Below are 13,542 nucleotides of genomic sequence, written 5' to 3'. Positions count from 1 at the left end.
TAGAATGATTTCATGGGTGTCTATTAAACAAGTTGTTTACCTTAAGGTCAGTTCAGGCAACGCTACGTTAGAGTGAGAAGCTAAGCCTGAGTTCTCTTGTTGTGCATTGTGTATGTATTTTTTCTTCCTTTTTTCCAAATTGAATTACATACAGTGGGTTCTCTGTATCTGCAGTCTCCAGATCTACAGATTCAACCGTCAATTTCAAATACACAGTAGAAACGGTTATTAGTAATTAGTAAGTTGTGTCTAATTCATAAGTTTTGTATATGTCAGGCATGGGCCAACTTTGGCCTTCCCTCCAGGCATTTTGGACTTCAACTCCCACCATTCCTAACAGCCTCAGGCCCTTTCCCCACTTGGCCGCTTAAGCTTCTGTTCAACCATTTCAAGGCTCCTTGCCTGGGCGGTGATGGCACGATCATCAGCATAGATTAAACTCTGAGGAGAAAAAGGAAGGGGTCTGAGGCTTTTAGGAATAGTGGGAGTTGAAGTCCAAAATGCCTGGAGGGCCCAAGTTTGCCCATACACAAACACATGGAACAAGGAATAATATACATTTAGTTATGTGGCCATAAGATGCTCGTGGTTTGGTCTGGAGTGCCCTCTTGTGGCTTCTAGCACCCATTTGGCAATGCAGCGAGAAATATCAAGGGGAATATATTTGTATTTATGTATGTATGTATATGTATATGTATACGCCATACATGTGTATGTATGTACATATATAAACCTCTGCTGAAGGCCCTCCAAAAGAGAAGAGCCCACCCTTAAAGGATGCCTCATATATTCCCAAGGGGAATTGGAGGAAAAACAATGTTTTTAAAAATAAAATAAATATTTTACCTCTCTCTTTTGCATTTATTTGTCACATTTCTCCTGCAAATCCCAGCCCCCCCCCCCCCAAGGCTGGGTCCCCATTAAGAGCTGATCTCCAACCTTAGAGTGACCCATTTCCTTGGAGGCTGAGAGAGTGACCCACTCAAGGGTTGCTATGGACCAGTGAAGGGGATGCCAACCCCAGACTCCAGAGCCAGGTCTTACTGATTGGAGGGCGGCTGAATGTAAGCCCTGCCTGGGGATAATGGGATCTATTCTCTGCCCCCCCCCCCATTCTGATCCCTTCCAACAGATGGCCATCCTGCCTCTTCTTAAGATCCTCCAGGGAAGGAGACTCCACTGGACTCCCAGGAATAAACGTATTTAACTAGAGTTTAAATGTTATTCTTATATTTTTTTCTTGAGACTGCATGGCCATCTGTCGAGGGTGCTTTGATGGTGCTTTTCCTGTATAGCAGGGGATTAGACTAGATGGCCAATGGGATCTCTTCCAACATTGTTATTATTATTATTATATTATTATTATTAAGACTGGATGGCCATCTGTCAGGGCTGCTTTGATAGTGCGTTTCCTTTATGGCAGGGAGTTAGACTAGATGGCCAATGGGATCTCTTCCAACATTATTATTATTATTATTATTATTATTATTATTGAGACTGGATGGCCATCTGTCAGGAGTGCTTTGATAGTGCTTTTCCTGTATGGCAGGGGGTTAGACTAGGTGGCCAATGGGATCTCTTCCAACTCTATTATTATTGAGACTGGATGGCCATCTGTCAGGAGTGCTTTGATGGTGCGTTTCCTATATGGCAGGGGGTTAGATTAGATGGCCAATGGGATCTCTTCCAACTCTATTATTATTATTATTATTGTTATTGTTATTGTTATTGAGACTGGATGGCCATCTGTCAGGGGTGCTTTGATAGTGCTTTTCCTGTATAGCAGGGGATTAGACTAGATGGCCAATGGGATCTCTTCCAACTGTATTATTATTGAGACTGGATGGCCATCTGTCAGGGGTGCTTTGATGGTGCGTTTCCTATACGGCAGGGGGTTAGATTAGATGGCCAATGGGATCTCTTCCAACTCTATTATTATTATTATTATTATTATTATTATTGAGACTGGATGGCCATCTGTCAGGGGTGCTTTGATAGTACTTTTCCTGTATGGTAGGGGATTAGACTAGATGGCCAATGGGATCTCTTCCAACTCTATTATTATTATTATTATTATTATTATTATTAAGACTGGATGGCCATCTGTCAGGGGTGCTTTGATGGTGCGTTTCCTATATGGCAGGGGATTAGACTAGATGGCCAATGGGATCTCTTCCAACTCTATTATTATTATTATTATTATTATTATTATTATTATTATTAAGACTGGATAGCCATCTGTCAGGGGTGCTTTGATGGTGCTTTTCCTGTATGGCAGGGGATTAGACTAGATGGCCAATGGTATATTTCCCAACTCTATTATTATTATTATTATTATTATTATATTATTATTATTATTGAGACTGGATGGCCATCTGTCAGGGGTGCTTTGATAATGCTTTTCCTGTATGGCAGGGGGTTAGACTAGATGGCCAATGGGAACTCTTCCAACATTATTATTATTAATATTATTGAGACTGGATGGCCATCTGTCAGAGGTGCTTTGATGGTGCGTTTCCTATATGGCAGGGGGTTAGACTAGATGGTCAATGGGATTTCTTCCAACTCTATTATCATCATCATCATTATTATTATTATTGAGACTGGATAGCCATCCGTCAGGGGTGCTTTCATAATGCTTTCCCTATATGGCAGGGGGTTAGACTAGATGGCCAATGGGATCTCTTTCAACTCTATTATTATTATTATGATTATTATTGAGACTGGATGGCCATCTATCAGGGGTGCTTTGATGGTGCTTTTCCTATATGGCAGGGGGTCTCTTCAAACTCTATTATTGTTATGATTATTGAGACTGGATGGCTATCTGCCAGGGGTGTTTTGATTGTGCTTTTCCTGTATGGCAGGGGGTCGGACTAGATGGCCCATGTGGTCTCTTCCAACTCTATTATTAGTATTGAGACTGGATGGCCATCTGTCAGGAGTGCTTTGCTTGGAGTGGTCTCTTCCAACTCTTATGATTTTATGCAGTTTGAAACCATTGCTTTGTGTTCTCGAGATCAGCAGAAAAGGCGCCCTGGGACCAAGTGGGGGGGGGGGGGGATATTATGGGATGACAGCAGGAAGGAGGGCGGGGCTTAAAGGGGGCGGGGCCTCTATGTCACAGGCGGAAGGAACAAAGAAAGGGAAGAGAAAGGCTTCTCCTGAGAGGAAGGCAAGAAGGGAGGTAAGGAGCAGCACTGGGAGCATGCTAGGGAAGGAAGACAAAGCGTGAATGTTGCAACTGGCCAGCTTGATTAGCATTGAATGGCCTTGCAGCTTCAAAGCCTGGCTGGTTGCTGGCGGGGGATCCTTTGTTGGGAGGTGTTATCTGGCCCTGATTGTTTTCTGTCTGGAATTCCCCCCTCCTTTTTTTGAGTGGGGTTCACAGTGCTCTCTGGCTGTGGGAGCCATTCTGCAAAATAGATAGATATAGAGGCATATACTGTGTGTGTGTGTGTGTGTGTGTGTGTGTGTATATATATATATATATATATATAATGTCTCATGAAGTCCAGTTGTGTCCGACTCTGGGGGTTGCTGCTCATCTTCATTTCTAAGCTGAAGAGCCGCCGTTGTTCATAGACACCTCCAAGGCCATGTGGCCAGCATGACTGCATGGAGCACTGTTACCTTCCCACAAAAGCGGTACCTATTGATCTACTCACATTTGCATCTTTTCGAACTGCTAGGTTGTCAGAAGCTGGGGCTGACGGCAGAAGCTCACGCCACTCATATTTGCATGTTTTCGAACTGCTAGATTGGCAGAAACTAGGGCTAACAGCAGGAACTCACCCCACTCTCCGGATTTGTACTGCGAACCTTTTGGTCAGCAAGTTCAGCAGCTCAGCTGTTTAACCTGCTGCACCACTGACGGCGCCATAAATATAAATATATTGACCCAAGAAATATATATTTATTATTTATTTATTTACCATATACTGCCCCTCTCAACCCGGAGGCAACTTGAAGCATTTTACAGTCGGCAGTCAAACAACACTGGTGGAGTTTGGGGAAAATAGAATCTTGACATTTGGGAGTTGTAGTTGCTGGGATTTATAGTTCACCTACACTCACAGAGTATTCTGAACCCCCATGTGGCCACAGCAGCGCGTGGCAGGGGACGGCTAGTCATCTATATAAATAAAAATGTAACGTTCAGTTGTGGGATTAACATAACTCAAAAACCACTGGACAAATTGACACCAGATTTGGACCCAAGACACCTCTCAGGCCAATGAGTGACCATCACTCATCAAAACACTGAAAAACACAGTGGAAGGGACATAAAAAGGCAAATAAAGCAAAAAGGCACTACAGCGCATGCGCAGAAATGATTCCCCCTGGCAAAAAACCCCCCACAATAGCATATCCACTCTTCCAGACTACAGCTCCCAGCATCCCCTAGACTAGGCCCATTAGGAGAGGAGCATGACCCAAATGCTCTACTTCCAAGTTGCAGGATTTCTTTGAGAGCATCCCAATCCGTGCATATTTCCAAATTCCTATTCCTGGATTGCAACTCCCAGTAATTGTCCAGAATGATAAGAGAGATAGATTAGATAGAGATAGATAGGTGGGTAGGTAGGTAGGTAGGTAAATCAATCAGGAGGACTGCTGGGAGTTGTAGTCCAAGAATAGGTAGAGAAGGAAGAAAGGGGAGAAAGGGAAGAGGAAGAAAAGGAAGGAAAGAGAGTATGTGTATATATGCAAAACCACCTATATACACAAATATATGCACACATATATACAAACACAAAATACATATACACAGACTGGGCCATAGCAACACATGGCAAGGGACGGCTAGTATATATAAATAAAAATGTAATGTTCGTTTGTGGGATTAACATAACTCAAAAACCACTGTACAAATTGCCACCAAATTTGAACACAATGCACCTACTACCCCAAAGAGTGACCATCACTCAAAAAACACAGATTTTGTTATTTGGGAGTTGTAGTTGCTGGGTTTTACAGTTCACCTACAATCAAAGAGCACTCTGAGCCCCACCAATGATGGAATTGAACCAAACATGGCACACAGGACTCCCATGACTAATATGGGCATTGATGGGCATTGACCTTGAGTTTGGGAGTTGTAGTTCACCTACATCCAGAAAGCACTGTGGACACAAACAATGATGGATCTGGACCAAACTTGGCACGAATATTCCATATGCCCAAATATGAACACAGATGGAATTTGGGGGTTGTAGATACTGGGATTTATAGTTCACCTACAATCAAAGAGCATTCTGAACCCCACTGACAGAATTGGGGCAAACTTCCTACACAGAACCCCCATGACCAACAGAAAATACTTAAGGCCACCCAGTCCAACTCCCTTCACCAGAGCGAGAAAATGTAATCAAAGCCCTCCTGACAAAGAGCCATCCAGATGTGTCTTGCTGGATGCCCCCCCCCCCCCCAACTCAGTTTATGAATCTGTGATTGTCTTTGCTGGTTTCTGTGTATTCACTTGAGACCTTTGTGCCTACATTTCTTGGTTTTTCCATTTTCAACGTGACCTATGTGTTTAGCCTTCGTGTCTGATCTTTTACTTCTTTCTTAATCAGGGAAATGAGGATTCTCTGGTGACATAATGAGAAACATGATGTAGTAAATATCGAGGAATTTGGAAGCAAAAACCAACAACTATATAGGAAGAAATCCACTCAAAGAACTGGTTTTGTGAAACTCTTAACCTCAGGAAACAAGAAGTCAAGTGTCCATATTGTAGATAAATGTAAATATTACTGTTGGCCATGGAGGAAAAAGCATATGAATACATTGAAGGTGGAAAGAGCTTTACTAACAGTGGATATCTGCATTCACATCATGAGACTTGCACTGGGAAGAAACTCTACACATGCCTCGAGTGTGGGAAGAGCTTCACTCTACGTCATAATCTATATTCACATCAAAGGATTCACACTGGGGAGAAACCCTATAAATGCATGAAGTGTGGGAAGAGCTTCACTCAGAGTGCACACTTACATAGACATCAGAGTACTCACACTGGGGAAAAACCCTACACATGCCTAGAGTGTGGGAGGAGCTTCACTCTGAGCCATAATCTACATTTACATCAAAGGACACACACTGGGGAGAAACCCTATAAATGCATGGAGTGTGGAAGGAACTTTGCTGGGAGTTCCCATCTATATTCACATCGGAAAACTCACACTGGGGAGAAACCCTATACATGCCTAGAATGTGGGAAGAGCTTCACTCAGAGTGGAAATCTGCATTCACACCAAAGGACCCACACTGGGGAGAAGCCCTATAAATGTACCGAGTGTGGAAAGAGCTTTGCTCAGAAAGTACAACTACATTCACATCAAATAACTCACACCGTGGAGAAACCTTATACATGTCTGGAGTGCGGGAAGAGCTTTGCTCGGCAAAGAAGTCTACGTTCGCATCAAAGGACTCACAGTGGGAAGAAACCTTATAAATGTCTGGAGTGTGGAAAGAGCTTCACTGAGAGTGGACATCTCCATTCACATCATAGAACCCACACTGGGGAGAAACCTTATCAATGCACGGAGTGTGGAAAGAGCTTCACTCAGAGAGTACAACTACAGTCGCATCAACGAACTCACACTGGGGAGAAACCCTATAAATGCCTGGAGTGTGGAAAGAGCTTCGCTCGGAGTGGAAATCTACAGTCTCATAATAGAACCCACACAGAGGAGAAACCCTATAAATGCACAGAGTGTGGGAAGAGCTTCACTCTGAGTCATAATCTACATTCACATCAAAGGATTCACACTGGGGAGAAACCCTATCAATGCCTGGAGTGTGGAAAGAGCTTCCTTCATAGCAACAGTCTACATTCACACCAAAGAACCCACACTGGAGAGAAACCCTATAAATGCCCAGAATGTGGAAAGACCTTTGCTGGGAGTTCAAATCTATATTCACACCAAAAAACTCACACTGGGGAGAAACCCTACATATGCCTGAAGTGTGGAAAGAACTTCAGTAGCAATGGAACCCTACAGAGACATCAGAGGACTCACACTGGGGAGAAACCCTATAAGTGCATGGAATGTGGAAAGAATTTCACTCTAAGTGCACACTTACATGCCCATCATAGGACTCACACTGGGGAGAAACCCTATAGGTGCCTGGAGTGCGGAAAGAGTTTTGCTCGGTATGGAAGTCTATACTATCATCATAGAACCCACACTGAGAGAAACCTTAGAAATTCCTGCAGTGTGTAAAGCATTTCACTCACAACAGTTTGTGAGTGTGAGGTTCTTCGAAGTCTGTTTGTTGATGTCTTTGTAAGTGTATGTTTTGTTGGTGAATTTGCTTTTCATTTAGTTTTATAGTTGCAGTACCTTAATAGTTAGCTGCATAGAGAGAGGGGGCCAGAGGACAGTTCCATCTTGTCTCCTGCATATGTGCCGCTCTGGGCCAGAGTGAAGAGAGAGGGGGCCAGGGGACAGTTCCATCTTGTCTCCTGTGTTATGATAATAATATAATATAATATGTATAATATCATAAGGTAATCCAATATAATATTACTAATAATAATAATAATAATAATATATTATAATTTATATATTTTGTATTACATGTAATATTACTAATAATATTACAATATAATAGTATAGTACAATATAGTAATATATAATACTGATGTTGTACGTTGCTAATAATATAATATATTGTATGTATATGTGCTGCTTGTAAGCTGCTCTGAGTCCTCTTGAAGGTGAGAAGGGCGGCATATAAATGTTGTAAATAAATATATATATATAAATATTTACTATAACGCTAGCTTGGGTCCCCAGCATTGCCCAGGTTATTTGAAAAACTAAATTTTATAATTGTACACAATGCATAAGATTGTGGGTGACCTACAACTCCCATCATGCCAGGTTAACCCCGAAAAACTCCATCAGTACTTACAGTTTGTTATGTTGGGCAAGTTTGCTCTAGATGCATCATTGATGGGGTTCTGTGTGCTCTCTGGCTGTAGGGTGAACTACAATTCCCACCATGGTGAGTCAGTCCCCTCAAACCCCTCCAGTAGGTTGAGTTAGTCATGGGGGTTCTGTGTGCCAAGTTTGATCCAGGTCCATCATCTGTGGGAGTCACAGTTTCCCTGGTTGTAGGTGAACTACAGCTCACAGAAATTAATGTCAGCTCCCCCCAAACCCCTCCAGTAATCAATATTTGGTATATCAGGTCTGTGTGCCAAGTTTGGTCCAGACCCATCGGTGTTTGGGTTCACAGTGCTCTCTAGATGTAGGTGAACTACAACTCCCCCAAATCAAGTTGAATTACCCCAAAGACCTTCAGTGTTTTTTTGCTGGTCATGGGGGCTCTGTGCGCCAAGTTTGGTCAATTTTGGGTGGAGTTCACAGTGCTCATTGATTGCAGGTGAACTATAAATCCCAGTACCTACAACTCCAAAATGTCTGGACCAATCCCCCTCAAAACCCACCAGTATTCAAATATGGGTATATTGGGTTTGCATGCCAAGTTTGGTCCATATCTATCCTTGTTTGGGTTCACAGTGCTCTCTGGATGTAGGTGAACTACAACTCACAGAAATTAATGTTAGTTCCCGCCAAATCCCTCCAGTAATCAAAATTCGGCATATCAGGTCTGTGTCCCAAGTTTTGTCCAGACCAATCGGTGTTTGGGTTCACAGAGCTCTCTAGATGTAGGTGAACTACAACTCCCCCAAATCAAGGTGAATTACCCCAAAGACTTCCAGTATTTTTTGTTGGTCATGGAGGCTCTGAGTGCCAAGTTACTTCCAGGTCCATCATTGGTGGAGTTCAGAAAGCTCTTAGATTGCAGTTGAACTATACATCCCAGTACCTACAACTATAAATCATGGCGAATTCTCCCAAAACCTCTCTAGTATGTTCAGTTGCTGATCAATTCCTCTGTCTTTTGTGTGCCATAGAAAAGAATAGAAAAGGGTTACAGAAGAGGCAGTTGGCTGGGTCATGCAAATTCCACACCAATGGAGAGAGACACTGGGATGTCTATGGTGGAGAAACTGAGAGGGGAAGGGGATGTCGCCGCTTCTCCCCACAAAGCCATTCCCCGTCCCAGAAAAGGATCCAAGATCTTATCATATAAGCCAATATCACCAAACTTTTTGACAATGGGGTGGCTCTATGGGATCCATTCGTAATAATATTATCCTTTCATTGTTTAAAGCTCTATATATTCTGTGTTTGCCTGCCCAGGAGTCATGTCGGCTCCTTGGCAGGTTACTGCAGTCATCATCCTTTCCAGCTGGGACAGAAAATAAACTTTGGTGGTCCAACAAAGTACGGGAGCCTTCGGAAAACAAAATCCTCTTTATTATACATTACTTTGCCTATGAAACACCTCCCCGAGAAGAGCCCAGAGTCAGAGGGATTGGAGACCAACCCTTCAGTTGTCCTTCGCTGCGGGGGGTTTGGATTCCGTGGCTCCCGTGGCACGGCTGAGGTTCCCTGCCTCCTTCCGCAGGACACTGAGCAACGTCTGGGAACTTTCCAGGATCTGGGAAGCAGGAAAGGATTGCATTTTTATGTCTGTTTTTTTGGGCTACGGCTAGACAAACATCTAAAATGGAGTCTTAGTCTGCAGCCCCTCCCACAACAAAGAGTTAAAGAAAACTGCAAACCAATACACAATGCAATAAGCAATTACATACATAAATTAATAAATTAGACATATTAGATTGATTGATAGATGGATAGAATGATAGATAAGATAGATAGATAGATCAGATAGATTGATCAGATTGATTAGATAAATTAGACAATTTGATTGATAGATGGATTAGATAGATTGATAGATGGATTAGATAGATTGATAGATGGATTAGATAGATTGATAATTAGATAGATAAGATTGATTTATTAGATAGATAAGATATATCAGATAGATAGATAGATAGATAGATGATTGATAGGTTGCTATTTCCAACAGTACAGCCTCATATAACCCAGCTCAAACTAGATAATCTGAATTCAGAAACTGGATTATATAGCAGTGTAGATCCCTAGCAGAAGCCCCCATCCCCCTCATTCCCCGCACCTTCATGTAGGCGGCTTCAGTCTCGGCGATGGTCTTATCGAACTCGTTGCGGGAGGCCATCTTGCGGGCCAGGTTCTCGTTGACGCGGGCCAGGCGCTCGGTCAGGGTGCGGATCTCGCCCTGGAGCCTGCCCTTCTCCTCCTCCTCCTGACGTATCTGCTTGGACAGCTCCTCCCGCTTCAGGCACAGGTCCTCGATGCCTAGAAGGATGGAAGGAAAGGGCAAAAGCATAGGTCAGGGGTCTCCAAACTATGGCCAATGGGCCCATTTAAGGGACTCCAGCCCCTTTGTCTCAATCAGGGGCCACTTGGAGAAGGCCAAGGCCCTGAAATACACCCAAAGGCACCAGATCCCATTGCTCTTGGGAGCTAAGCAGGGTCCACCCTGGTTGGACTTGGATGGGAAACCGACAGTGAATCCTTCCTGCTGCCGTAGGTGATGCTTCAAAAGAAGGTTGTGTCCACACTGCATGGAAGTGCCTTTCCAAGCTGTCCCCCCACCCTTTGGTTCCTCTAATTTTCATATTTTGCGTGTAATTGTTTCTCAATTTTCGGTTTGAGTTGTCCCTATTTACATGTCCGCATCCCCCTTTATGAACCCGTTTGGGCTTTAAGATAAGCTGGAGGGGGGCCTCCTCTCGATCCCATCCCCGTCGCAAGTGAGGTTGGTGGGAACGAGGGAAAAGGCCCTCTCAACAGAGCCCCGCTCCGGCTCTGGAGTGCTCTCCCCAAGGAGATCAGACAAGCAGCCACTCTCACGACTTTTAAGAATTATTTATTATTTATTTATTTCAAAGTTTTATATACCGAGCTTCTCACCTCATAAGAGGGACTCAGCCCGGTTTCCAACCATAAAAACACATACAATCGGTAAAATATCAAAATACACATTACAATAAAACATTTAAAAAGCACATATATTTAAAACTACAGTGGTCAGTCGTCATACTAAAATCGAATATACACCGTCTTCCATCCAGATCATTGTCTCATTCTTCGAAAGCCTGTCTCCATAACCACGACTTCGCCTGTTTCCTGAATGTCAGGATTGTTGGGGCGGTTCTAACCTCTGGCGGGAGAGAGTTCCAGAGTCGCGGGGCCACTACCGAGAAGGCCCTCGTTCCCACCAGCCGTGCTTGTGAGGCCGGTGGGGCCGAGAGCAGGGCCCCTCCAGACGATCTTAGTAATCTTGATGGTTCGTAGGGGGGAATATGTTCGGAGGACTTTGAAAGAAGGACTTTGAAAATGATTAGGTTAATACCTTTTAATTAACTGCTGCTCTGGGCCAGTGGAAGGGGGGGGGGCAGGAAGGCAGTTCCACCTTGTCTCCAGGCTATACTAATAATAGGTATAATATAATATAATAGTATATACATATATTTATAATATTACAATGTAATACAATATAATACTACTACTAATAATACAATATTAAAATTATATGTTTTATATTACATGTAATATTAATAATAATATTGCAATATAATGGTATAGTACAATATAGTAATATATAATACTGATATTGTACTATGCTAATAATATAATATATTGTATGTATATATATCTTGTAAGCCGCTCTGAGTCCCCTTCTGGGTGAGAAGGGCGGCATATAAATGTCGTAAAAAATAAATAAAGTGGACGAGGTCTTTGTTTTAGTGTTATGGATATATGCTGATTAGGATATTTTGGCTTGTATTTAACTTATTGGAACCACTGTGTTTTAATTTATTTTTTTACGGTTTATTGTTTAATTTGTCTATTTTTTTTGTTTTCCCTTTTTCGCTGATTTGTTATTTATTTTGTATATATTACTTATTGTATTTATTTATGCTGTAAGATAACCCGAATTCTTTTGGGGAGATGGGGTGGGATATAAATAAAGATTATTATTGTTGTTATTATATATCTAATCAATCAACCTATCATCTATGTATCTATCAATTCATCTATCTAATAAATCAATCTCATCTATCTAATCATCTCCTCTAGCTAATCCATCTATCAATCCAACTAATCAATCAATCAACCAATCTGTCTAATTTATCTAATCTATCTCTCTAATCTATCTGATCTATCTAATCTATCTATCAATCAATCTAATCTATCTATTATTCTATCTATCCATCTAATTTATCTATCGCTCTATCTTTCTGGTCTATCTGATCTATCTATCCAATCTATCAATCTAATCTACCTACCTACCTATCATTCTATCTATCTACATCAATCAATGACACTAATCTGTCTAATTAATCTGTCTATCTATCTGATCTAGCTATCTAATCTATCAATCTAATCTATCTATCCATCTAATTTATCTAATCTATCTCTCTATCTTTCTGGTCTATCTGATCTATCTATCCAATCTAATCTATCTACCTACCTACCTATCATTCTATCTATCTAATCCATCTATCAATGACACTAATCTGTCTAATTTATCTAATCTGTCTATCTGATCTAGCTATCTAGTTTTATCAATCTAATCTATCTACCTAATCCATCAATCAATCTAATTTGTCTAATGTATCTAAAAAATCTCTCTAACTGATCTATCAATCTAATCTATTGATCATTCTATCTAATCCATCTATCAATCAATCTAATCTGTCTAATTTATCTAATCTGTCTCTTTGATCTATCTATCCAATCTATCAAACTAATCTATCTACCTACCTATCATTCTATCTATTTAATCCATCTATTGATTAAACTAATCTGTCTAATTTATGTAATCTATCTCTCTAATCTATCTATCTCTCTGTCTATCTATCTATCTGATCAATCTATCAATCTACCTATCATTTTATCTATCTAATCCATGGATCGATCGATCAATCAATCAATCAATCAATCAATCAAATCTGTCTAATTTATCTAATCTGTTTCTCTAATCTATCTATCTAATCTACTCTATCACTCTATTTATCTAATCCATCTATCAATCAATTTAATTTATCTATCTAATGAAATCTATCTATCTGCCTTTGCCCTGTGTTGTGCCACCCGCCTCGAATTTCTATTGGAGGCGAAAGGAAGGCGGGGTCATGACGTCACTGGATAAACAAAGTGTTCGCGCTGTTCTAGGCCCCAAACTACATTTCCCAGGAGCCCACGCGGGAGAAGGGACGCCACAGTTGAAGCGTTTTCACCCCTTAATAGTGCGGAGGCACCCCAAACCCCTCTCCTTCCCTTTTCTCCCCACGTGTCCCCGCTTTCTGACTCCGAGCCCCGACCCGAAAAGGCCCCAAAGGTCTCTCTGCGACGCCGGCCACAGTAGGCCGCGTCTCCATAGCAACGCGAGGCCTACACTTCCGGCCGAAGCCTGAGCGACGCACATTTGACCAGCTCGTTGTTGTAGCTCTGCAGGGCGGCCCCTTGCTGGGTCATCCTCCGTCTCCGCGGGCTCGCCTTCCTTCCTTCCTCCCTCCCGCCGCGGAGAGCTCCGCCTCCTCTTCTCCGCTCAACGGCCGCCGCC

The 13,542-nt window shown here is 42.2% G+C and overlaps 2 protein-coding genes across 2 annotated transcripts; one reads left to right on the top strand and one right to left on the bottom strand.

Annotated features, from left to right (window-relative positions):
• The first annotated feature begins 5,558 nt into the window (after positions 1-5,558).
• On the top strand, positions 5,559-7,438 carry LOC132763604 (zinc finger protein 420-like). Its single transcript, XM_067471936.1, has one exon. It carries the CDS (start codon positions 5,769-5,771, stop codon positions 7,230-7,232), a length of 1,464 nt encoding a protein of 487 aa, XP_067328037.1. The 5' UTR covers positions 5,559-5,768; the 3' UTR covers positions 7,233-7,438.
• A 1,881-nt stretch (positions 7,439-9,319) lies between these two features.
• SSNA1 (SS nuclear autoantigen 1) lies at positions 9,320-13,504 on the bottom strand. Its single transcript, XM_060757233.2, has 3 exons — positions 13,403-13,504; positions 10,066-10,265; positions 9,320-9,525 (listed from the first exon to the last, which is right to left on the bottom strand). The coding sequence occupies exons 1-3, from the start codon at positions 13,452-13,454 to the stop codon at positions 9,415-9,417; spliced, it is 363 nt and encodes a 120-aa protein (XP_060613216.1). The 5' UTR covers positions 13,455-13,504; the 3' UTR covers positions 9,320-9,414.
• Between the last annotated feature and the right edge of the window lie 38 nt (positions 13,505-13,542).

Source organism: Anolis sagrei, chromosome 11, assembly GCF_037176765.1.
Source record: "Anolis sagrei isolate rAnoSag1 chromosome 11, rAnoSag1.mat, whole genome shotgun sequence".
NCBI lineage: Eukaryota > Metazoa > Chordata > Lepidosauria > Squamata > Dactyloidae > Anolis > Anolis sagrei.
This window is presented reverse-complemented; position numbering and strand designations above follow the sequence as displayed.